The 26086-nt window shown below is 38.2% G+C and overlaps 1 protein-coding gene across 1 annotated transcript in view; it reads left to right on the forward strand.

Moving 5' to 3' along the window:
- The window catches only part of mdga1 (MAM domain containing glycosylphosphatidylinositol anchor 1), a 208393-nt gene that overhangs the window by 127897 nt on the left and 54410 nt on the right, over positions 1-26086 (forward strand). Inside the window, exons 7-11 of the mRNA XM_016470885.1 lie at positions 1915-2184; positions 3876-4079; positions 5503-5799; positions 12561-12827; positions 17120-17265. Coding sequence (XP_016326371.1) covers positions 1915-2184; positions 3876-4079; positions 5503-5799; positions 12561-12827; positions 17120-17265 — 1184 coding nt within the window. The remainder of the gene's footprint in view (positions 1-1914; positions 2185-3875; positions 4080-5502; positions 5800-12560; positions 12828-17119; positions 17266-26086) is intronic.

A 26086-nucleotide genomic window follows, 5' to 3' on the forward strand; every position in this document is an offset into this window, starting at 1 on the left:
CTATAATGCCAATTTAATAAACCCCCCCCCCCACACACACACACATTTCTTTATGCTTATTTATTTTTTAATATGGTTTTGATTTTGGGGTGAAATATGGCCCAGAAATGTACTCGACAGGTTGCGTGAGATTCACCCTATCTCCTATTTTTGGGATTATCCTGGATTGTAGTGCTTGTGGGACATAAAATTTAAACCACCTTTGGTTGATTGAATGCAGGTCTGAGTCATATTATATTAGCATCTCTTCCTCTCTAAAGAGTTAGTATATTTTAATCTCTGGTTGAATGAAAGAATAGTTGGGGAGATATCAGTCAAAACACTTTTTGATGACCCAGACTGCACTGTGAAAAAGTCATTTTCTTATTCTGTATTTTTAATCTTTTAAAAAATATATCTAAATATCTTTAAAACATATTCAGTTGACTTGAGAAGTAAGTTGGATTTTTGATTTAAACATATTCAAAATTGTTTTCTATGAAAACAAAACTTTGTATTGTACACAGTTTGGCTTCTAAATCTTGTTTAAGGATGTTTAGATATTTTTACTGGACAACAAGCCAAAATGTTGATTATTATGACTTGAATGATGATTATCATTATGTTTTGAAATCACATTTTTAATCACTTCTGATGCTCTTTTGAAAATATGTTTCAACTTTTTGGATCAGTTTTAACTGGGTTCATAGATGTTGAATGAGATTTTTTTGGCATTATATGTGGGGTGTTTTACAAGTCTATTCAGAGCTCAGATATTGCCAATGACAATTAATTTGTAGGTAGATGAAAAGCACATTGGCAGGTTTTCTGCTTTCTAATTTCAGTCATTTATTTTAACTAATGAGTTTATGATGCAGTCTGGTCTTGTTCAGGTACAGTATGACAGTCCTAGACTGCAGAAATAATGAACACAGATGGAAGTGATGCCATTTAGACAGACTGTGGGTGAGCTGTGTGACATGAAAGAGGGGTCGATGTAGGGTATGCAAGTTCAAATCTCCATTTCATTTCCACTGTAGTTTCCTGATTCTTCCTACATGATTACATAAAAAACAGACTTGAGAAATTCAAATCTCATGAGGACTGATGTGTTTGTGTCAGTGTTAGAAACACAGAGAGACAGTCTCTTTGCAGCCGTCTGTGTATAGCATAGTAAATATTTTGTTTCTCTGTGAAGGAGTACGCAGCCTCTGAAATGAGATGCAGCTTTTATCTCCATAAATATTTTAGCTTTAATGTGAAAGGTTTTCAGATACCAATAGGAGTTTCTCCGATTAACACATTTGACTATATTTCAGCTGTTTACTTTATGCTTTTTAAATAATAGAAAATACATTGTATTACATTTTTTTTCTGCAGCTGTTTAATTGTCATGGTATTAATATTATAATGCAAAAAGATCTGAATGGTCCTAAAATGTGTTTCATTTTCTTTATATATATATATATATATATATATATATATATGTATATGTGCATGGGTGGAATATGACCATGACATGTTTTTGTGATCTGTGGGAATGAGTTAAAGTAAAAGGAAATATCTAAAGTTTGAGGTTAATGATCAGCAGTTGAAGAGGCCAAATCAGCTGACAGGACACTTTGGCTTTAAAAGAAGGAATCAGTTAAAGAGATACTATAAAGAGTCTGCCATGGGCCTTGAGTTATGTGAAAAAATAGCTGTTAGAGGAAGCAGTGAAGAGGTGATTTCTCATGAAATGTTATTATTGATCAGTGGTAGGATTGACCCTCTTGTCGAAACACTTTTAGCTTTGAAGTGTTCACATGTTGGAGCAAGACCACCTGCTCTTCGCTTGTTCTGCTCTATTCTGTAAATGCAAGACATCAAGACATAAACAGGAAACCCACCAGCTTTAAATGATGCACACTTTTGTACACTGTTTTTTATTCCCAGCCCCCCCTGCTCTAAAGCTGTCTGTGAATGAGACGTATGTGGTGGACCCAGGCCAAGACGTCACGCTGTCGTGTGAGGTAACAGCGGGCTTCCCCACACCTAGGGTCACCTGGTCGCGGTACCCTGGGTCCCTCCCTCAGCGCTCCGTGATCCAAGGCGGGTCCCTCACTCTCCAGTCCGTCACTCCCGCTGATGCCGGCGTCTACAACTGCACAGCCGTCAACAATGTGGGAAACCCTGCGAGAAGAACCGCCAACCTCATTGTGAGAAGTGAGTGTGCTCGTTTTTACACATGTACTGACATTTGAGTTTGAATGTAATTAAATAGAATTCAAATGCATTGGAAATTCATGTCACTTTAACTAGAATAGCAACGTTTGTAAATAGATGGATGCGTGGATGGACATAAAGACAGACAGACAGACAGACAGACAGACAGACAGACAGACAGACAGACAGACAGACAGACAGACAGACAGACAGACAGACAGACAGACAGACAGACAGACAGACAGACAGACAGACAGACAGACAGACAGACAGACAGACAGACAGACAGACAGACAGACAGACAGACAGACAGACAGACAGACAGACAGACAGACAGACAGACAGACAGACAGACAGACAGACAGACAGACAGATAGATATGTAGGGTGTGGCCAATTCAATTTACACTTGTGAATTAAAAAGGAGCCAGTTTAGTTCTGAATTTTACACAACCCTGGTTTGAAATCAGTCTTTATTTCTGCAGTTCTGTTTGGTGGCACAGAAATCACTTCACCTTTATTGGCTGAAATATTAGTTACATCTCAAGCCATCAGATTCGATTTAAGTTTACACATTCCTCAGACCGCTTGATTGACACGCATTTGAATGAGTTATGACTTCCTGTCTGTCCCACGCTTAGCATAAAAATTGCCGAGCCAGATTCCTTCATATGTATGCGTGGGAGCGTGTGTTTATGTGGCGTGAGCATGAGTTAGCGGTTGAACTGTAATTAGCTCTCTTGGCAGTGTGTGATCATGTTAAACTCCCCAAGCCGAGAGGGTGATACAGGAACGGCTGCCATAACGCCTGCCGTTCATCAGGGCCTGGAGCTATTCTTAGCTTCTTTAATCATTTTTATTTACTCCAATTAATTTGAGCGGAATGGAGGTAATTAGCAGTAGAAGCGTCTTATTTCGGAATGCGCGAGGTGCACGCTGGATCCGTCTCTGTTGACGGTAATGAGCTCGCTTTGTGTCAAACGCACACGCAGGTGCCGCGGACACCTGAGCGCAGCCAATCATCCAGGTAAGGCAGCCGTCTGTTGAAATGCGGGGCGCTGAACATATGGCGCTAAACTTTCTGTCTCCACCTGCAGGGTCGTTTTTTACACTGTCAGAGCGTAAACACGCAGCTAAGCTGTTATAGTTATGAATAGTGCTCCAGTACTAACAGATTACAGCAGTGTGACTGAGTCATTATTTTTATCATGCAAATTGTACTTTTTTTCCCCTCATGAATGCATTCAGTGTTTGCAGTAAAGCAGACCTCTGAGATGGTTTCATGTACAGTGACAAAACTGACACTGGAAGACGGGACTGTATTAATGTTCCTCAAAAATGGGGGTTCTTCTAAACCTAAATTTTAAACTTCTGAAATTAAATCAGTTAAATCCGCTCCCGTACAGACTGCATTCAGTCTTTGTCTTGTTGATCATTTGATTAATAAATAAATAATACATTTCAGTTTTAGCAATTTTAGTATTTAAACTTATTTAAGTTAGGTAGAAAAGGCTAACAAATGTTTTTTGGTCTAATATGCTAATTGTATGTAATTTCAGTTATTGATTTTGAGTAGTTTTAGTTATAAACTCTGGTGAATAAAAAGTTGATAGATCTAGAAATGGGTTTAGTCATAACCTAAATGCTTTTTTCACCGTGATCACCATGTCATCCTTTCTCTCTCTCCATTAGCCATGAAGAACTTAACATTCCAGATCACGCCGGATTCCAACAAAGACAGTGAGAGCATACAGATGGGTCGAGACCTCAAACTTTCCTGCCACGTTGACGCCCAGCCTCAGGACATGGTGAACTACACCTGGTACAAGAACGGAGCGCTCATCTACCCCACCGACAGCCTCATTGTGCTGCGCAGTGACCCAGATCTGTCTGTCTGTCTGTCTGTCTGTCTGTCACTCGTTCTGTCTGCCTAATTATTTGTCAATCTACTTATGAAACATCTTAGCAACTGCAAGCTTTCAAACTAGTACTCATCACCTTCAAACTTTTAGACATTCAGAATTTGTCTTGACAAGTGTTTATTTTCCATTTGTCATATTTTTTCTATATATCTAGCAAGGTGTATTATACTGGATTCAGAGTGTTATGGTCAGATAATAGCAAGCCTAAACAAAAATTTACCAAAAAATGACACTCACAATATTACTATTTTTTAAAGAAATATAAAAAAAGAACAAGACAGAAAGAAACCACAATTTAGCACAAGTCTTTTCTCATAGATAGGGCTTTTCGGCCCAACATGCTGTCTGAGTGTTTTTCCAGCTATCAGAGAGGTTAAACTTATGCCTCGTGGGTAAACAGTGATAATGTGGGAGTGGCCATTCTGTTGGGTTGATGGTAGTAGATTTTGAATTCTGGGAAATACTGACGCCCTCATGCATTTGCGTCCTCTCTGATCTGATCTCTCTTATCTCAGCAGGATACTATTTTTTCTGAGTTTCTCCTCTTTTTTTGTTCTTGAAGTTCTGTCCTTCTCTTGGGTTACTCTCTGTTTCTGACTGCAGTACCTAACATGATCAATCGTATCATCTGACAGTCTCTTTATCTCTCGCTTTATGATCTTTCTGTCCTACTGTTTGAAGTCTGTCCACCCTATATGGTCATTATTTTGAATGTTTTTTTCCTTTATGTGTTTTGGTGTTGGTCCAGTAGATTTAACACTGTAGTGTCCTAAAAAACAGTTATCTTATCTTATAAATGATTCTATATTGTATCACAATTAATTGTTTATTTTATTTGTTGTTAACCTGCCAACTGGCCTTGTTTAGGCAAGCTAAAAAGAACTGTGGCATTAACTTTGCAACACTGATTGAGTAGTAGTATTTTGTTCTTTCTTTTTTACATGTTTTGTACAAGTGTTTATAAGACACAAATAGTTTTGAGTTAGTTTATTAATTAATTTAATATAATACTATTCCCAATGCATTTTTTTGAAGAGTTGGGATAAATTGTTTAAATTTGATCAATGTCAGCAGATTTCCAACGATGACACACATTTTCCAGTGAAATTTTTCATAAATATCAGATTTGAGTGTCATGGGTCACTAAATATAGAGAGAGAACTTGCAGAACAAAATTGGTAATAAACTTTTATAAATATGTGTTAGTAGTATCTCATAAAATTTCAGATTTCTCTTTACAAATCTCCATCCAAAGATGGATTTTTCCATTTTCTTCCAGTTTCTTTGCACATATTAGCTATTATTTAATATAATTTTTTATTAGATTTTTTTTTTAAATGGTCAGACTTCCAAAAACAATACATCTCCTCTTACGACTATGTTTTCCTCTTTTCCAGTCGTTCCTCCTGTTCTGAGTGTGCCAGTCGGAGGGGGTGTGGTCAATGTCAGTGAGGGCGGTACCGCAGAGCTTGTGTGTTTGGTCGATGGTAAGCCCCGCCCACCTGTTCTGTGGTCTCGTGCAAACAAGGACCTGCCCATGCCATCGGGGGATTGGGTGGTGGAAACACGTGATGGACGTTTGCGTTTGACCAATGTGACGCGGGACATGATGGGAGCATACCGTTGTCAAACCGCTCCTTACAACGGCCTAAACATCAAACGCCGACAGGGTCAGGTGCAGCTCAACGTGGAGTGTAAGTGTTTCAGTCATCACACAAAGTTTTTCAATTGGGGAACTACTTTGAAATGATAGTTTGCCAAACTGCTAAAGCTATAAGTAGCTTGCTACATTGAAATGCTTTACAAGTAAGCAGTCAATTGCATTTCGCCCCATGATCGGCATAAATGATCACATTCTCAGCCTCCTGCTTTTTATTTATGGGTTGCCCCATGAACACTCAAAATGATTGGCAGACAGCACTTGAAATGGCACATTTAAGTATTTAACCTAAAATGTAGTTAAAGCCAGCAATTGAAGTTAAACTATTTATTTTCTATTATATCTATATTATTTTCTATTATAACTTGCACAATTATTACAGATGCCTTAATTTTTACCTAAATATAATTTAGATTTTTTTTTTGACTGTTTATTTTATGTACGCTACTGTTTAAATTTGGGGGTCGGTAAGATTTTTTAAATGTTTTTGAGAGTCTCTTCTGCTCACCGGGGCTGCATTTATTTGATACAAAATACAGTAAAAACAGTAATATTGTGAAAAAGTATTACTATTGAGAAAAACCTTTTTCTATTTGAATATATTTCAATATGTAATTTGAATAAAGTACTGTTATGGCAAAGCTGAATTTTCAGCATCATTACTCCAGTCTTCAGTGTCACATGATCCTTCAGAAATCATTATAATATGCTGATTTGCTGCTCAAGAAACATTTCTTATTTTTATGTAAAAAAAAAAGAAAGAAAGAAAGTTGCTTATTATTTTTGTGGAACTGATAAATTTTTTTCAGGATGCTTTGATGAATAGAAAATTTGAAAGAACAGCATTTATATGAAATATAAATCTTTTGTAGCTTTATAAATGTTTAATACATTGTTTAAAACATCCTTACTTTATAAAAGTATTAATTTCTTTCGAAAGTTTGACCCCAAACTTTTGAGTGGTAGTGTATAATCAATATCGAGGTGGATAAAATCAGATTTTGTTTTCCTCAAATATTCTGTATCATACTTAAAAGTATGTCCGATTGCATAAAATGGCTTGTGAACAACATTGCATGTTTACTAAGTTAGTTTGCTTGTTGTTTTAGTCTATATTGCGCCGGACATAGTCAAAATATATAGCAGTTTTAAACGTAAATTAAAAGGATTTAGAGTTAAAAGGTTATCCAATGAGTTTGTCCCTCTCTAGCCTTTCTATAAGATCACAGAAGGATTTTATTTATCAGTTGACCAGACCACTGGACTTATCGCACATTATTTGTCAGTTGACACAGTTTGGACACATCCCAGATGTGATGAAGTCTATCGTGAAATTGCCTCAGTCAATGACGTGATTAGATTTGGTGCCGCACATTCTAATGTGATTTTAATCTTGATTGTAATGCGATCCACTGACTGAGGATAGATCGAGTCTCCGAATGCACGACCGAACGAGCCAAAGAGACACGCGTTTTCCATTAAGACCCAATAGGCCATTATCAATGATTTTGATCCTGCTATTTTTAGATGCAGCATTTGGGGGCTGGCGGGTGTGTTAATGCTCTCAGAGTTTTCATAATGCATTATGATGCCCACGTGGAGTGCGTTTTGTAAGTGCCAAACTAAAAAGCCTTGAATTCATTAGTGCTCTAGCTACGCACAACCACACAAAAGATAGACGGGTTAAACCCTGAACCACTCAGTGCGCATCAGCCGTTTTCACACGAGCCATTAGCGGAGCAAAGCACTCTATGCTCTCATAATGGATCCTGTGTTTATTGTATTGCTTCAAAATGCACCATGTGATTACAGGACGATGCTGAATTTGAGTGTGCGTCGGTCCATTCACTGCACAGGAGGAGTATCTGACCGTGAGTGTCACACAAAGAGCTTTTTGGAGCTGTGACATTGTGGCTGGGATAGCCAGGTGGTTGGTGGTTCAAGCCCCACAAGGTGCAGGCCATGAACTGATACCATTGTGTACAAGGCATTGAACCTAAAGATTATTCCAGGAGAACTGAGCATGCATACTATTTTTTATCAATTTGTTTTCTTTCAATTAGCACATTTTTGGCATTTATTTTTGGATCTGGTTGACCATAGACCTTATAGATATGAGCTAATTGAAAGAAAACACACTGACAAAAAGATTGAATCCAAGATTTATAAGCAGGTTTTTATATATATATATATAGATAGGCTGGTCATTTTTGACACGGAATACTAAATTAGGTAAAGGATTTTCAGCACAGCACAGGATTAAATATGAAATTTTGAAGAAGAAAGACTGCAAGTGTATTGGAAAATGTACTTAAATGATCTTTGTTTTAATTACAGCATGTAAAAGACTTGGATGTATGTGCCTGCTATGCTGGTAAACTCATTTTGATATCTCTTTAGATTATTTTTATTGATCATATGCTGTTTTGTTATTATATTCTGCGTGACAGGGGTTGTTTCAGTATATGTCTCTTTCCATCTCAGATAGCGTTTAGGTAAACGAGTTTGTCTCAGGTGAGTGGAGCATGTCATTGCTCGGCCTGTGATCAATTATGATAAACGATGACAACAGCTACGCGATTTATACTGTTATTAAACAGCACAATCAATGAATCTGCACAGCCCGTACATTCAGAGATGAAGTATAAATGCTGTGCATGTGACTTAAACACAATATATCCCGAAACATGTAACGCAGAGCATGCTGTGAACAAATTGAAGTTCTTGGGAAGGATTTATGGCCAGAGAAATCCCAGAATGCTGTGTTGCAGCTAAATGAGTGATAGCTTCATTAAGAGCTCGTATGAATCACTCTCTCCCCCACGCATCTAGTCTATCCTCACATCCTCAGTCCCTTTGTTTCTATCTTCCGTCAATATCGCTGCCGTAACGGGCCCGGCTAATGCGGAGTATTGCAGGATGGAGGCAGTTTAGAGCCCACCGCTGTGCTTCATCCCACGGCAGGTCTGATTTATGAGCCAGGTGGCTCTGCCTGTCTCTCTGGAGCTGAAGACAGGGGGATGCTGTCTAACACCCCGTCCTGTCTCTCTGTGTCAGGACAGACAGACAGCATCTGCCTGAAACGGAACCACATTTCACTGAGAGGCATTGAGAGGCTAGCAAGGTAAATCTCACAAAACCTGTCAAGAACGATCTCAGTGACATATTATTTAAATCGTAAAGCATTTATAGTATTTGTTGCATGTATATTGATTTAAATAACATATGAATAAATTTATATTTAAAATATTATGTTTTTAATTATGGAATATTATTATTATAATTTTTTAATATGTTTACAATTATAAATATTTACTTATAGAAGAATTCATAATATTTGAATATATATATATATATATATATATATTCAAATATTATGCATTTTATTTTAAATATTATTTTATTTTAAATAATATTATATTATATTTAAATAAAATATAATTGTATTTTAAAATGTTATTTTCAATGAATTTAATTATTAAAGGAGTAGTTCACCCAAAAATGTTAATTTTCTGAAAATTCACATTCAGGCCATCCAAGATGTAAATGAGTTTGTTTCTTAATCGGAACAGATTTGGAGAAATTTAACATTCCATCACTTGCTCACAAATGGATCCTCTGCAGTGAATGGGTGCCATCAGAATGAGAGTCCAAACAGCTGATCACAATAATCCACAAGTAATGTACTGTAATACATAAGCTGCGTGTTTGTAATAAACAAATCTTCCATTAAAACGTTTTTAACTTCAAATCATTGCTTCCGAATTAGAATGCAACTCCTCTATTCATAATATTGCTTTCTTCAGTGAAAAAGTCATCTTGTCTGAATCAGGAGAGAAATATGCACAGATCAAGCACCGTTTACAAGTGAAAACAGTCCAAAACAGTGTTAAAGCAATACTGTATGTCAGTAGATTTTGATATGAGAGGACAACAGGGGATGGACTTTGTTTCTAAGCTTTTTGTTTCATGAGATGTTAACTGATGAACTGGAGTGGTGTGGATTACTTGTGAATTATTGTGATGTTTTTATCAGCTGTTTGGACTCTCATTCTGACGGCACCCATTCACTGCAGAGGATCCATTGGTGAGCAATTGATGTACATTTTTCAAATCTGTTCCAAAGAAACAAACTCATATACATATTGGATGGAGTGCATTTTCAGCAAATTTAAATTTTTGGGGAAATTTTCCTTTATGAATAATGTAAAACAAAAAAATCTGCATTCACAATACAAAAAATCCAGATGATCTTAATTTTTTTTTTTTCACACAAAAATCTGTGATTTGTAGTTGCTTTGAATAATTGTGTTCACAAAATATCAGTACCGTTATATTCTGAATTTCCCCCTTTTCTTTTACTAACTTTTAATGGCCAATGACAGAAAACTTTTTATACTTTAATATGTATGTATACAGTATATGGGGGAAGTCGTGGCCTAATGGTTAGAGAGTCGGACTCATAACCCAAAGGTTGTGGGTTCGAGTCTCGTACCGGCAGGGATTGTAGGTGGGGGGAGTGAATGTACAGCGCTCTCTCCCACCTTCAATACCACGACTGAGGTGCCCTTGAGCAAGGCACCGAACCCCCAACTGCTCCCCGGGCGCCGCAGCATAAATGGCTGCCCACTGCTCCGGGTGTGTGTTCACGGTTTGTGTGTGTTCACTGCTGTGTGTGTGAACTTTGGATGGGTAAATGCAGAGCACTAATTCCGAGTATGGGTCACCATACTTGGCCACATGTCACGTCATATGTTTTCTCGTGTGTCTCTATTTTGGGCTTGTTTTATCTTCGCCCTCATATTTATCAGTGGGTGGCTGAAGCCTATGATGTTTTGATTACAGACACGTGTCCTCTCACATGAGACAGATGATTATAGTTTGTTTATTGGAACTGTTGTGTTGTGAAATAAAAATAGTCTGGTGTAAACTTCATTATGGGAATAGATGAGAGGAAATCACCTCTTCCTGTTGAGTTTAGATAAATGTTTTTCACAAACTGCGTTGAAATGCAACACTGATGATCACCCCGTCACATCAAGGGAATTTATAATGCTATATACTGTACAGTATCATTCACGGCACCCTTTGTTATGCATTTCCCAACTTCACTTTTCTTTCTGTCTTGCCTGTGTCTGTTTTTCATGCTTTCTTTGCTCACCACGTTTATATGTTTTAAATGCATTCAGCATTTTTTCTTTGCCAACAAATAATCAGTAAAAGGAGATACATTTCAGAAAAGTAAGAAAAGTCCAACAAAATATCATATGAGCCGTTTTTTTTTTCATTTCATCATGTATAATGAATAAGTTCATGCGTTCCATGGGATTTGAACGTATGACCCTGGCATTGCTAGCAGTGCTGCTTTTCTATTCATTTTCATTTAAGTTTACCTAACCACTTAGCAACATTTGGGACATGTCTAAGTACATTTTATTTCTGGAAATAAATGAAATAAGCATCAAAATAAATATACAAACTGTATCAAATTAGTTTTATAATGCAAAATTATTATGTGCAATATGTGGGATACAACCAAATACTGTGTAAATAATGTAAATTATTTAATAATATTTTTTTTTTTACTACAAATAATTGTGCCACTTATGGAGTGGTTTGGCTGGAGTACTACTTATCTCTCATGCTGTTTGTTTTCTTAGTCCTAGATCCAAAGCACAAACCAGAGAACCTTGTGGGAATTTTAAATGGGGTTGATTGTGATCATTTTGGCAGTTTTGTGTGAACACGAGTCAGTGAAATCAAATTTGACCTTGTCTGCTTCCTTAATGCACAGACCTGGTCTTGTTTTACCATATTTGTTGCAGATGAAAAATGAAAAATGTTTAATCTTATTTATAATTTTTCATCACCATGTGATAACTTGGTGAACCTCTGACACGACTTTCCTTTTTTACTGACGTCAGTATGAGACGCCACTTAACAAGCCACATTATTTCTTTAATCTGACATATTTTTCAAGTGAAATGGGAAAAAAAAATGATTTAATCCATCAGGAATTAGTTGGATCATGGAAAATAGGGACGATAATCGTTTTGAATGTTAGATGTCTATTTCAAAGGATTGTCTATCAAAGATATCATCCAGTACAACCAAAGAGTTTAAGTCAGTCTGAAGCTAATAAGGATTTATAATTATATTGTCATTGAAAGCATTGAATTTAAGTTCATAAGTTAATTACACCCTGATGCTTTGTCACAGTCTCTGCACATTATTAGTTACAGTAATGTACTGTTGATGTATGCCTGAGGTGCTGTGATGCTAATTTGCAGTCACATCACTTCATACATGCGGAGTGTCTAACCAGACCCTGCTAGACTGTAATTAGTCACTAGCTCTAGCACACTATATAGATTGATTCCATGCAATTAGCTGAGACAATGTGGACCCCATCTTATTGATTCAGGTAGTAGCTTGCAATCTGTCATCTGAATGTCGTCGGCATGTGCGATGGATTCATGCGTTGTGTCCTAAGTGCTTTGGTGTGGTTTATGTGGGGCTTCGTTTCCAGTAAAAATCTCAAGAGTGGTCAGTTCATTTACTGTTCTTTTCCTTAAATTGATTTTGTCCTGTTAGTGAAGAAAAAAAATGCTGTTTGAGAACCTTCCTCTAAAGAGTGTTTTACCAAAGTGAATGTGATAGAAGTCAAAATGTCAGGACAGAAGGCCAAAACAGATGCAATTGATGAAAAATGACTTTAAAATCGTAATTTTACCCAAAATATGAACTGAAAAATGTCGAAGAATTCCAGTGTAATAGTTTTTCTTTCTCCACCAGACCCTCCTGTTGTGGATCCAGTCCTGCTGGATGTCCGTTCTCAAACGCTTTCGACAGTCAATCTCCGATGCCTGGTTCTCAAGTCCAATCCAAACCGGATAGCCAGCGCCCGCTGGTACCGTAATGGGATGCCCATCCGAACTCCACCGGTGGACCCTCAAAGTGTCCCTCAGCTCCGGTTCAAACTAGACACCACTAATAATGGCACTTACGAGTGCAGATTGAGCAATGGAGTCGGTACCTCAACCTGCACCTTCATTGTTTCTGGTGAGTTGTAAAAAACGTATGTATGATGTATGTGGGTATTATGTGGGAGAATTGATCTTCATGCTTTCCTGTAGCTTTGGGTCTGATAGTCTTGATATAGGAGGGTTACCAAACTTTGTCAAGAGTCAGAAGTTATATTTTGTTTGTCTTGTTATTCCTGTTGTGTGAGCTCAAACAGTCTGGTTTATTTAATTTTATCCCTGCTGCAAAAATCCAAGTCATACCAGTAGGTGGCCAGTTACTGCTTAGACATATAAGTTTGTCATCTAACTTTTGTCTTTAAAGGGGATGTTGTATGCCCATTTTCCATAAGTTGGAATGATTCTTTATAAAATGTCTGTAACATACTTTGGTTAAAATTCTTCAATGGTCGTGTAAAACAACACCCTTTTTACCTGGTCAAAAACTGCTCTGTTCATAGCTATTCGTTTCGGTGCATGTCTCTTTAAATGATAATGCCCATTACTACTCACCCCACCTTTCTCTTCCGTGGGGCGTGTCCACACAAGACACGGGAATATATCTGTATAAGGCTCGGAGGTGTTCTTACTCAAATAGCTATAGCTATCTACGTAGAAACCAGCTGAAAATTGAAACAGCTCGCTGGATGACAGAGGCCCTGTCCCAAATGGAACACTTCATGTGCACTTGTGGTCTTATGGACTTACAATGGCCGCCGCGTGCACGTGTCCGTTAAGTCCACGAGACCGTAGGGTGTCCCATTTGTCATTTTAGCGTTCAGAAGGGTGCTCGCGAGCGCCTCCTTTTGCGGCCGTTACGCACCCTCGATCCGCACTGGTGCGAGCTCCGCAGCAGACTTCTACCCGACAGTCAAAGCGGCATTACGTCACGAAAGTATGGACTCAGAGGAAGACTGCGAGGGACAGGGCCAGAGTTTCATACTCAGACAGCCCACAACAAACTGGCTGCATGTTTTCTTTTCAGCTTTTCTGAGCTTGCAGACACGCCAGAAACCTAACTTAATGCAAAACAAGCTGAAAAAGTAAAACTTTCATCCAATGTCCCCTTTAACAACTCAGTCACATAAAAAGGTAGACTGATCTAATTTGAATCCGAAAAGTGAGACTGATTATTCATTGGATAACTGCTAGTTGGTCAGACTTGTTTTTCATAGTCAACTAGTTTAACCCCACCAGTTTGGCCAAGTTGGTCTACTAACCCTAATCTTGTTAACCAAGATGGTTTGCTAGGTCAGCCTGAGCCCAAAAGCTGCTAGACTAGATGATCAACTATTTAGATGTGGAGTTTGATTAATTTCAACAAATTGGATCTTTCAAATAGTTTCAATGAACCATTTCAAAAATACTATTCACATCATAATGTGGCTTATTAAGTTATAATATAAACCCTTCTTGAAACATTTATGAAATGTTGCTTCTCAGTTTAGTCAAGTCCAGTTGCTGATTCATAAATGAATCATTCAGAGTTTTTGTGAACTGGTTCAACTGATTCATTGACCCGACTCAGAAGAACTAATCTTTCAGACATTACTACAACTACCTAAACCAGCTTGGACAAACTAAAGACCACAAATGACCAGCTTGGACCAACTAAACCATATGAAACCACTTTCATCAAGCTGGTTTAAACTGGATCAAACCGGATCTTGCATCTGGGATCACTAGCGTAGCCAGGAATTACAATGTGGGTGGGCCTAGCCTAAAATACATCTGTTATCAAAATAGGCCAACACAACTAACAGTTACACCTGCTTGAATTTACATCACCGTTTAATCAGAGCATAAGCCTGTATGTCATCATAAGCAGTGTTAAGAAAATAACAGTAAGAACAGCATGAGCACGGCGGCCACACCACACACACGCGCATCTGACAGACGCAACACCACCATCATCAAATCAGCAGGACAGTAGTAATGGACAGTATGTAAAACCCATGCTTGGTCATAGTCTGGCTCAGCGGCCACATAAACCACATGAAATAAACAACAGTGACTAGGCAACTGACATTAGGAAAATGTAGATTTTTGTACCTGTACACTGTAGGGGAGGTAGCCTTTAGAGAATGGAGCGCTGCTGGTGATGGAGAAATATGTGAATTAACGTTAGCACTAGCAGAGCTGTTCAGCTCCTTGAGCGTGGATATGCGGGGACGTTTCATTCATACTCGAAACCGGAGGGCGCTCTCGCGCAGAAAGTACAAAACAGACTCATAGAAGTAATGTGACGTGCCAGGAAAACCCTAATACGGATAAAGGCATGTATAACAGCATCCAGTGATCTCTGCTTTAACTAAGGGGCTGTTCGCAAACTTATCTTCATCATTATATGGCAAACAAGATAAAGCAACAACACAATTTATTTTTATAGATAAAGTATTGTGATTATTGCAACAGAATTCACAATTATTAGGCTACCTTCTGAAGCAACTGAACCCAGGCCCACCCGTAGCTACGCGACTGTCTGGGATCACATGATTAGTTCTGCTTGCTTTCCTGGAAAATGAATAGCATTAAAATCAGAATTATCATATTTTATGTGAAAAATGTCTGTCACTCACTCCTTACAGTTGAGTTGCCAGCTTTGTTAGCTACTACGCTAGTTGATGTAGAAATCTGTCAAGAAACAGCAGACGGTGATGTGGCACTATACAGTACACTTCCAAAAAGGCCCAGGTGTTTCTGTTCTCTCTGTGGGGGGAAAATGGGCTGCCCTCTTGCAGACTTGTAAGGCTTTTCCTTCTCAGTAGGGTCTTATCTTTAGCTTTGCCAACACATCATGACAGCTGAGCGGTGCTAATGCTATCAGCTAGTTCTATCGTCACACTCTAATATGACTGCTGTTATAGGCCTAGCTGCTGTGTAACATGCAGATTTGGTAATATGATAGAAGGAATTGTGTTGCAACATTTAGCATGCAGTTGTCCTTACTCTGACTACTACGAAAGGCATTTCTGCAGAAATGTACCCCAGCTAACAAAAGTATGTTCTAAGAACATTTTGCTAACATTCCCATTAAGTTATGAAAATGTTATTTATGAATGTTCTTCGAATGTTCCAGTTTTTCAAATGTTAAAAAATATTTTCTTTCCCCCCTTGGTTATGTGAATATTAGCAAAAACATTAGGAGAATGTTTGATTTTATCATCTTCCAGATGTGATGGGAAAGTTACTTTTGAATTATCTCTGAAGCATCTGAAACAACTAATTAGTAGAGTTTCAAAAAGTTAGATGAATGTCCAACTAAAATGTTTTAGAAAAACATTCCACAAACAATGTATAAATAATGTTTTGAAGACGTTATTAAAGACCAGATAAGTTTGAATGACATGTTACTGGGAGAACGTTTGTTCATAACTCTGAGAGAACCTTGCCAGAATGTTAGCCAAAGTTGTTATAATGTTCCCTGTTAGTTGGGCCAATGGTAAATAAATGACAGAATGATTCTGTTAGCCTCTTACATTGTTGAAGGAGATCTCATATTTATTTATTATGGGTCTACACTAAAAATAATTACTGTATTTTGGTTTTCAGTAACTACTGTATGTTGGTTACCATAATAGGTTTTTGTAAGGGACATAGAAACACCAAAAACTGTAATTTCACTAAAATAAAAATTGACTTTAACACAGCATAACTGCTTACAGGTGCATGTATATTCCACGCAAATGTATAATTTATTCACTATCCGCTGCACCAGACAAAATTTGAAAAGTAATTATTTTAAACAAGTTTAAAATACACCCCGGTGTTGCAATTCCGTTTGGTGACACTAAATTAAACAGTTCTCCTTTAATGAGATGCTTGACCTTCATTGATGCTCTAAATAATTGGTTCTCATTCGGTGAGTCATGACCCAATAATGGCTTTTTTTCTGCAATAATAAAATGCAATTAACTATGCATACCTAGAATTGCAAACTAATTTTCCACATTATATTCAGTGTAGCAGCTATGTCTTGCAACAGAACCACCACTGCTATTTCAGTTGAATATCCACCTTATTTTTAAAGTTATTATTAACAGTCCATTATGCCGCTTGATCTTGCAAACTGTTTTTTCTTATATTATTTTAATGCATTGACATATTTATAGACACGCCAGCTTGTAGTGCAAATAGTTTTACCTTTTATTGCACTTTGTTATTCTACTAGTCATTTGCCTACAGCGGCTAATGAATCGAAAGCATCACACATTCACAGAAAATAGCTTACTTCCGCATTGCAAAATACGGTGGCTTAGATGGTAGTAGTTTATCTTTTTAAAGTATTTGACTAACTAGTCATGCTCTGTTTTGGTTTGTTCGTCCGTTTAGCTCAGCCGTATAATGCAGAGTTTTACTACGACACTCCAAACCCCATTCGCACCCTGAAGAACAATTATTCCTACATCTTACAGTGGACACAGAAAGAGCCCGACGCTGTGGACAAAATCATCGGTTACTGGATCAATGTCCAACAGGTAAAGCAAACACCCACAGACACTGGAAGCTTGATATTTACTGTTTTCTTTCTTTCTTTATGTTGGCTTGGTGGGAGGTGGATGAGTAGAATAAGTGTGTTTGTAATAGGGGAATAGTGTGCTCTGTGTTGGGAGCAGACAGCGGATCGATCACTGCTTGTACTGCATTAAAGAGACTCTCAGAACCCCACCGGCGCAACACAAGAACACACAAGCAGCCTGATTGGGTCTGCATTTCATCCCTGTTCTTTTAAGGAACATGGTCAAGCATGTCCACACCATCTTGTAGTCTATGTGATAAAGAAAGAGCTTGGATTAAAGTACAGTGCTACTAAAGCCTATTCTGAGGTCACGATACTTCTCTAACAGTGTCATTGATGAAGTAAATTGGCCTTTAGGGTTGACCTCGCTGGCCACTTTGGATGAAAATATTGCTGTTAGAACAAATCGCAAATTGAAGTTGCATATTTATAGCATGCGCAAACCTATTGTGTTTAGTAGCTTGAGTTCTCCTCCACAGAGATGAATATGTCCTCATTGTGTCCATTGCACTCGACTTTGCCAGATGGGATTGGATGCTCATGTATAGCTAACTTTATTTCACACCCAAGCAGCAGTAATTCACATAGTTCCTGCCTTTTGACCTTCATCCCTGAGTCAGCAGTGTGAGGCCGCATGAATATCTGCTTTGCATTTCTGTACGTGATGTAGCGGAGCATTGTCCAAAATACAGTGTCTGGATAGTTTGCTAAAAAATGTAAATATGTCCCAGTTTCCACTGTGAGGCTCACTGACTGAAAAGGTAGTATCTTCAGTGCAGGTCCATAACCAGCATAGACATTGAAGACACAAGTTAACTGTTAACTAATAATTTTAAGTGAAAAGATTTGTTGAGAACATGGCTTGCTTCCTTTTAGCTTCAATATTTATAACTGTTTCTTATCTGTATTTTTATCTGTAGTTTTATTCTAGATATTGTTTCAGAAATGAGTTTGCATGTCTGGTCACTGCCTGTCGTTCTCTCAGTGCAAGCAGCTAGTTAACAGCCAGCTTAGCTGGAAAAATGTGCAAATGCATTTTCAGCCACCAAAATTTACATGACACATACACGTGCTGTCTTTGTTTTTGTCATCCACCAAGCCAAGCTTATAATGATATAACACTGTTATGATATGCACTAACTATTCTGCAAAACACAAATTTTGTTCAAAAACGTATTGAGCTGTTTATACTGTAAAAACTCTTATTCATAGTATTTTTGTGTAATTTTCTAGTTAAGACAATTCTAGTATTTTGTAGTAATAATAATTTTAGTAGTAATTTTATTTAGTAGTAATAAGAAAAGTAGTAATTTTCTAGTATCTACAATTCCCCTTTAACAAGAAAAATTTTCATGAGAAGCATAACTTAAGACTTGTTTTCCTAGACTGTATCTCGAATATTAGGGTATTTTGTTTTACTACACTGGCAGATTTTTTTTACTTGTTTTTAACTTGTTTTTTCCTAACACAAGAACATATCTGCGTAACATATCTTACGTATCCGCGTGACGCAGCTGACACAGAATAGCATATGCTGTTTGCGTTCAGTGGATACTCTCCAAAATGGCAATGATGGGTACTGTATACTGTCAACAAGCACCGTCCTTCGGATGAGACGTAAACCGAGGTCCTGACTCTCTGTGGTCATTAAAAATCCCAGGATGTCTTTCGAAAAGAGTAGAGGTGTGACCTCGGCATCCTGGTCAAATTTGCCCATTGGCCTCTGATCATCATGGCCTCCTAACAATCCCCATATCTGCTGATTGGCTTCATCACTCTGTCTCCTCTCCACCAATAAGCTAGTGTGTGGTGGGCGTTCTGGCGCACTATGGCTGCCGTCGCATCATCCAGGTGGATGCTGCACACTGGTGGTGGATGAGGAGATACCCCCTGACAATGTAAAGTGCTTTGAGTGCCTAGAAAAGCGCTATAGAAATGTAATGAATTATTATTATTATTATTATTATTATTATTAATTAATGACAGAATTTTCATTTTTGGGTGAACTAACTAGTGGTCGCCTTGGCGATATATCGGCCGATATTTGGTATTTTTCAAATATCGGCATCGGCCGATCAGTTTTTCTGTTTGGCCGATGCGTTAGAGGCTTTTATTTTGACGGCGCGACGGACTTTTATTTTGCCGTGTCCGTGCGAAGTGAATGTGGACAGGAGGAGAGTGCAGCTTCACTGAAGACTCGCGATCGTAAGCTCGTGATTTCAAATTATGCTGCGCTTTATGCATTTGCCCACTGTCATATTCATGTAATTTTCACTGTGTGCTGTATGTAAAATGAGTGTTACCTTGGCTTTGTTTGAAAAAATATGATTCCCAATGCACACAAACTTCCAAGAATACTGAGTGCCCTGTTGGTTACAGTGTTTACTTTCTTTTTAATTATTGATTTATTTTTTAATCCATTTTCAAATGATTTCAAATTTCTTGAATATTAATTAAAATAAATAAAACTATATCGGCTTTTTATCGGCCATCGGCCACCCTGCTTTCCAAGATATCAGCATCGGCTGTCAAAAAACACATATCGGTCGACCACTAGAACTAACCCTTTAATTTGTTAAGCAGTGTTACTTCTCAAGTAAACCAGTCTTGTTTTTAGAATTTTTTAGATATTTTAACTGGAAAACAAAACAGTAATGCTGTGTTTATTATATAGCACTTTCTTTTAGCCAAAAAGCAGCATCTCAAGTATCCTTCATGAGGAGGGCGATCCCATAATGCATTACTACAAGCTGAATGAAGAAATCTATGATTTAGTGCTAAAATTCATTGAAAATAAGAAATAGTTTAATTAAATTAAAATAATTTTTTGTGCATTTTATGTATTTTTACCCTTATTAGAACATTGCGTTGTTATGCTGTAAACCAAATTCTATTGAAATCAGTCACATCAAGTCAGCTCACTAAGAAATGGACAGAGCCAACGTTTAATCGTTTACAGGCAACGTTTTGATGAAATAAACTACATCTTCGAAGTATTCACCAGGATTCCTGCCACCCCCTGTGTGTCCCGGTTGAAATCTGGCCACCCATTGCAACAAAAAAACACCCTCCAAACATCCTGGGACGACCCCAGCAGCGGCGGCGGTGGGACGGGAGCTTGCCATGGGCGCATCAACACTCTCTCGCCACAGAAACTGTGTGCGCTTTGTGACTCTTCATCAGATTTTTTCGATTCCGACGTCCTAATCATCTATTCATAGAAACCTGGCCCAGAGGGGGGCGGCAGGAACGGAAGAGCGCTGATGAATTATGGAAGGAGGCAGGAATCAAAGCGAACGGGGAGGGGGAGATTAGCCACTTGTCTTTGTGTGCATGAATAGCTAATCTTTCCCTCTTTAAAACCTTACCTTAAGTAAGAGTCTACAGGGACCAATGAATTAACATCCTGACTGCAGCAAGCGTGCATTAACTTTTATGAGCTTGAACGTGTGTGTGTGTGTGTGTGTGTGTGTGGTGGAGAGGGAGACAGATTATAGATGAGTTTCTCAGTAGACTCAGTTGAGTATATGTGCATATTTGATCATAGTAGAATAACAATGAATGTCTGTGTGTGAGTAGTGAAATATAGTTCATTCAATTTGTGTGTGTATCTATAAGGTCAAGACTGTGCATTGACTGTGTATGAATTTGTGTGTGAATGCGTCGTTGCTTTGATGGTAATGTTGATAAATGTTTTATAGATGTCGCTTTGAGAAATGTAGACAAGAGAGGGAAAAGAGAGAGGGGGTAATGAGCTGAAGAAAGCAGTGCCATTGTTTCTCACAGGCTATGTTTACATGTACAACTTTTGATTCAATCGGACTGAATTCATTCCGATTGATGAATCTGAATGTAGTGTTTACATTAACGCTAAATAAAGTGATCGGGTTGATGTGTGCGTTTATATGTCCCAAGCTTTGACATGCGCATACTGCACAAATATAGAGAATTTCCCACTGTTTGCACATAATAACCATTCTCCTACACTGTTTCTTTATTTGTTTTAAACAGCAGAATGAATATTTATCGATTTCTGTGCCGTGCTGCTTATATTTATCACGCAGTAATGCCCCACCAATGCCCAAAACCAGTTGTTTGTGGATAAGAATCCAAAACAAGGACTGATAGGATGTGTGACGAGTGGGGCGGGGCCGAGAGCCGTGGGAACGGAGCGAGGCCGGTGGAGTAATTGCTAATGCGCGACACCTGCGCCACTCACCGGAGGAGCTCCAGAAGGATAAAAGACCCAGCTGGTGGAGGGCCGAGTGGCAGTGTGTCTGGGAACCGGACCCAGAAATTTTTCTCTCGTCTCTGTCTCTCCTCATCCTTCCGTCTCCTTTTCTCCCGCCTCGTCTGTCTGTCCTTACCCCCAGGTACGCCAAGGCCGCCGTGATCGGCTCCCCCAGAGGGGGGAGGGGGGGAGTAGAGCACAGTCTCGGGAGTACCCCCCGGCCTGCGAGGGGCGATGGGGGTATGTGACGAGTGGGGCGGGGCCGTGGAGTCGTCCGCGAGGGGCTGTCGCGCTGTTTTGTTTATTTTATTATTAAAGTTTTGTTGAAGTGTTCGCCGGGTCCCGCCTCCTTCTTCCCGTGACTACGAACTATGTTACAGGATATTGTCCTACTCCACTTTACAGACGCTGAGTGAAATGAGAGGTTTATAATAACAGAACACTAATTTATACAACACTTTATTCAACAGGAAGAACAGCTCGCGTCATATTTCATTACACTATTACTGTATCATTGCACATGTGCAGTCCTTTCAGTTTCAGTCTTCAATCCGATCCAGTGTTTACATGCACTCTCGATCGCATTAGAAAAGGACAGTGTTGGGGAAGCTACTCTGAAACTGTGGCTTGATAAGCTACAAGCTACTCACAAGTTAAAGTAGTTAAGCTACAGTCAAGCTACCCTTCTGAAAAAGTAGCTAGCTACACTACAAGTTACTACCAGAAAGTAGCTAACTACATTAAAACTACTTTTTTTTTACGACGTATATTTCAAATAACTGCATAAGCTTTCATGAGAAATGTAAATTATCTGATATTTAAAACAACAATGCTATACAATTATGATGTCAAAGAATATTTTTTTTATTATACACAATATTCCAATATCTCAGACTGCCAAAAGTGTATTTTTTTTTCTTGCCTCTCTTGCCTCCTTGGAGAAAATGCCCCTGCTAAACGTACATTTGTGCATTCTGTCTTACTTTACTTAAATGTTTTTCTTTACCTCCGTCACACTTTCAAAGCACTTTCATTTCTTCTGAACTTTTAGCAAAAGAAGAAAAAGAACATTCTCTCATTTGTGAAATGAGTGCTGTGTTTTCAGAGACCGCAGGAAACACCAAGCCTCATCTCTAAAGTTGTGCCGCTCGTTTACTGGTGCGGAAAACAGAATCCCTCTAGAATAAACATACACTGAGTAAGATTAGACACTTTCATTACCGATTATTATTTTGGGCTCATTTTTCGCAGTTCTTTTTTTTCCCATCGAACTGATGCTAACAAGCTAAACTCCGCATTCAGACATTGTTCTAAATTTGCTGACAAACGACAAACCCAATTTCATCTTTTAAACACACTCTGAGCCATATGTTACTCAACCACCGGAGACTCAAACAGCTGTCTGCATCCGAACCGGTCCGTGTACGTTGCGTTCATTCATTTTTTGATTTAATATTGAAAACAGAAACATGAGAAAATGGCACCATATTCATTTTTCATTTTTTAAAAAACATGAAAAGACAATAATTTGCCTTCATTTTTTGTTTTTACATTCAGTGGTAGAAAATGGATAAACAGCTTGAATGTACGATTTCTACGTGTGGGAGGGAATTAAACACCCCTTTTCACTGATTGGTAAAGCAAAAATGAAACAGTGCCGTCATCATGTCGTCTTCAGTTCTGTGCAACAGAATAAGAGTACTCCGCTGTTAATGTGTTTATTGTAACTCCTGCATTTTGTCTCTCTCTCATCAAACAACCAGACTAACAAATGGACAGGGTTTACTTCTGTATAGGCATAGTTTCTCTATGGCAAGTATTAGGTGCTTATTGCAGAAATATGTATGTACCTCGGATCTGCAGCCTGTCACGGTGCGCTACTGTGAGGAGCACGGAGACAAAGGAACGAGGAGACGAGGAGTGGAATTCAAACATATAGATTTTAATCACATCCAGGGAACAAGGAAAATGCATGTAGCAAGGGTAGACATATACAAATGACATGATGATGGGATGACGAGACACACCTGGGATCAATAGAACTGAATGGGGACAGGAACAGCAAGGACCAAATAAGGGCAAGGAAGGCACATGGGGAGCAAAACACGGAACGGAGTCTGACACAGCCACATTACCCTTTTAGTCTATTTCTTTGGCACACCGCACATTTTATTTAGCTGTCCAGTTATCAAAATCTGTGTGGCAAAGCTGCGTGACGCACTGGACAACACGGGGCGAATGGATTTACATTATAGTGAAGTGCAGACCAGTATTGCTTTTAGTGTGAATACGCAGCAGTCATAACTTTTATTTTAGACAGTACAGTTTCATTAATAATGAGTATGAATTCATTTAATTTTAGACACATAACAGTGTTTTATTTGACTTAAAACACAGGCGTTTCATTCTTGAATGAATCCAAGTCTTTGAATGAATCGTTTGTGTGAGTGGTTCAATTACCCATTTGCTTTGCTCCTGAACAAATCAGCATTTTGAACGAATCGGTTGAATTGATGACTCTGACTCATTCATCAACACTGACTGGCTCTTCATAATTCAAGTATCCAATTGTTTCATTTTGTCACTCATTTCATATTTCTGTAGGCTATTCAGAATGTTTTTGTTTAAAACATTCATCTCATTCCATAATGCAATTGCTGTGTTAATGCATTTACTGCCATCTGAGCAGCATTAATTGTGTAAATACCGTATTGGCCCGAATATAAGACGACCCTGATTATAAGACGACCCCCTTTTTTCCAGATGTACCTTTTGGAAAAAGGCTTTTTAAAAACCAAATCTTGTTTTTTCTCAGTAAAACACATTTTGTCCTCAATTATTTTCATATTGCATATTTTTCCTATTTTAATTTTTGTTTTGAAAGTATGGTAAAAACTGGTCAAATGTACCAAGAATCACATATACATATATACACTTATACACTTATAATAATATACACTTATATACACTTTTTGATATACCATTAAAAAAATAAAAACTGGTAGCCCATCTGAATTAGGACATTTAGGCTATCCATCTAATAGTAGCCTACCAAAATCTTATTAACAGTAGAAGTTAAATCTTACTGTACTCTTCAAATCTGGGTACTGTCTTACGTTTTAAAATCACAAAGGGAGTTTGATCCCATCAGTCTAACGTGACAGTCACGACTCATGCAGCTGTAAGGTTTTCTTATTCTTTTGTTTTTACTCGCGATCTTTAACGACACGCATTACATTACGTATTTCATGGCACACTCGTTTTATGCGTATTTGGCGCCACCTATTGTTGTGGGTGTATTATTGACATGTCAAAGTCTAGACCCTGAATATAAGACGACTGCGTTTTTTCAGATGTATTTCCAAGAAAAAAACATCGTCTTATATTCGGGTCAATACGGTACATCTAAATGCAACTTTTGGTTGGTACTGATGTAATTGGTAACACCTATAATGTCATATTTTTCAAATATTGACTAAATTCAGGAATTTAATATTAAAGGTGACAGACATATTTTATAAAGTTAGATAAATGCCCTTTTCTATAAAAATGGCATATATTATATACATGTGTAACATGCCGTTGGATAATGACAGTATCATATAAACTTCTCTATGAAAAAAAAAAACTCGAAATAATAATCAAAACAGTAAGATGGCTTTATAGTCACACTAAAACCGATACTGGACTGCGCTTCACTATAATGTAAATGTCATGCAGCTTTACCACACAGATTTTGATAACTGGACAGCTAAATAAAATGTGCGGTGCGCCAAAGAAATAGACTAAAAGGGTAATGTGGCTGCAGATCTGAGGTAGGCTACATACATATTTCTGCAATAAGCACCTAATATTTGCCATATAGAATTTATGCCTACACAGAAGTAAGCCCTGTCTAGGCGCTGCCCCAGTATGGCTTGTGTCAAGCTATTTGTTAGTCTGGTTGTTCGATGAGAGGGAGATGAACGCAGCAGTTGCAATAAACGCTTTAACAGCGGAGGACTCTTATTCTGTTGCACAGAATTAAAGATGACATGATGACGGCACTGTTTAATGCTTGCTTGACTAATCAGTGGAAAGGGATGTTTCATTTCCTCACACACACGGAAATTTAACATTCAAACTGTTGTCTACCCCTGAATGTAAAAACGGAAAATCAAGGCGATTTCTTGTTTTATCGTTTTTTTTTGGAAAAAAAAAAAAAACGGTGCCGTTTTCTCATGTTTCTGTTTTCAATTTTAAATAAAAAAATGAATGAACGCAACGTACATGGACACGAACCGAGCACCAATGACAGACCTCCGATCAGTGGGGTGAACCACCTCAGGAGAGGGATTGAGAGAAAGAGCGCTTGAATGCATTTACACGTCTTTATTGAGCCGTACCTGCAGGAGAAACCTGCGGTGAGAGAAGCGCGGTTCACAGACCTCTGCTTACACCTCGCACACCTGTGATTTTACGAGAGGGTGAGATCTTACAGCTGTGTGTGTGTGTGTGTGTGTGTGTGTGTGTGTGTGTGTGTGTGTGTGTGTGTGTGTAATGACCACAT

This window comes from Sinocyclocheilus anshuiensis, unplaced genomic scaffold (genome assembly GCF_001515605.1).
Source record: "Sinocyclocheilus anshuiensis isolate Anshui unplaced genomic scaffold, SAMN03320099.WGS_v1.1 scaffold961, whole genome shotgun sequence".
Lineage (NCBI taxonomy): Eukaryota > Metazoa > Chordata > Actinopteri > Cypriniformes > Cyprinidae > Sinocyclocheilus > Sinocyclocheilus anshuiensis.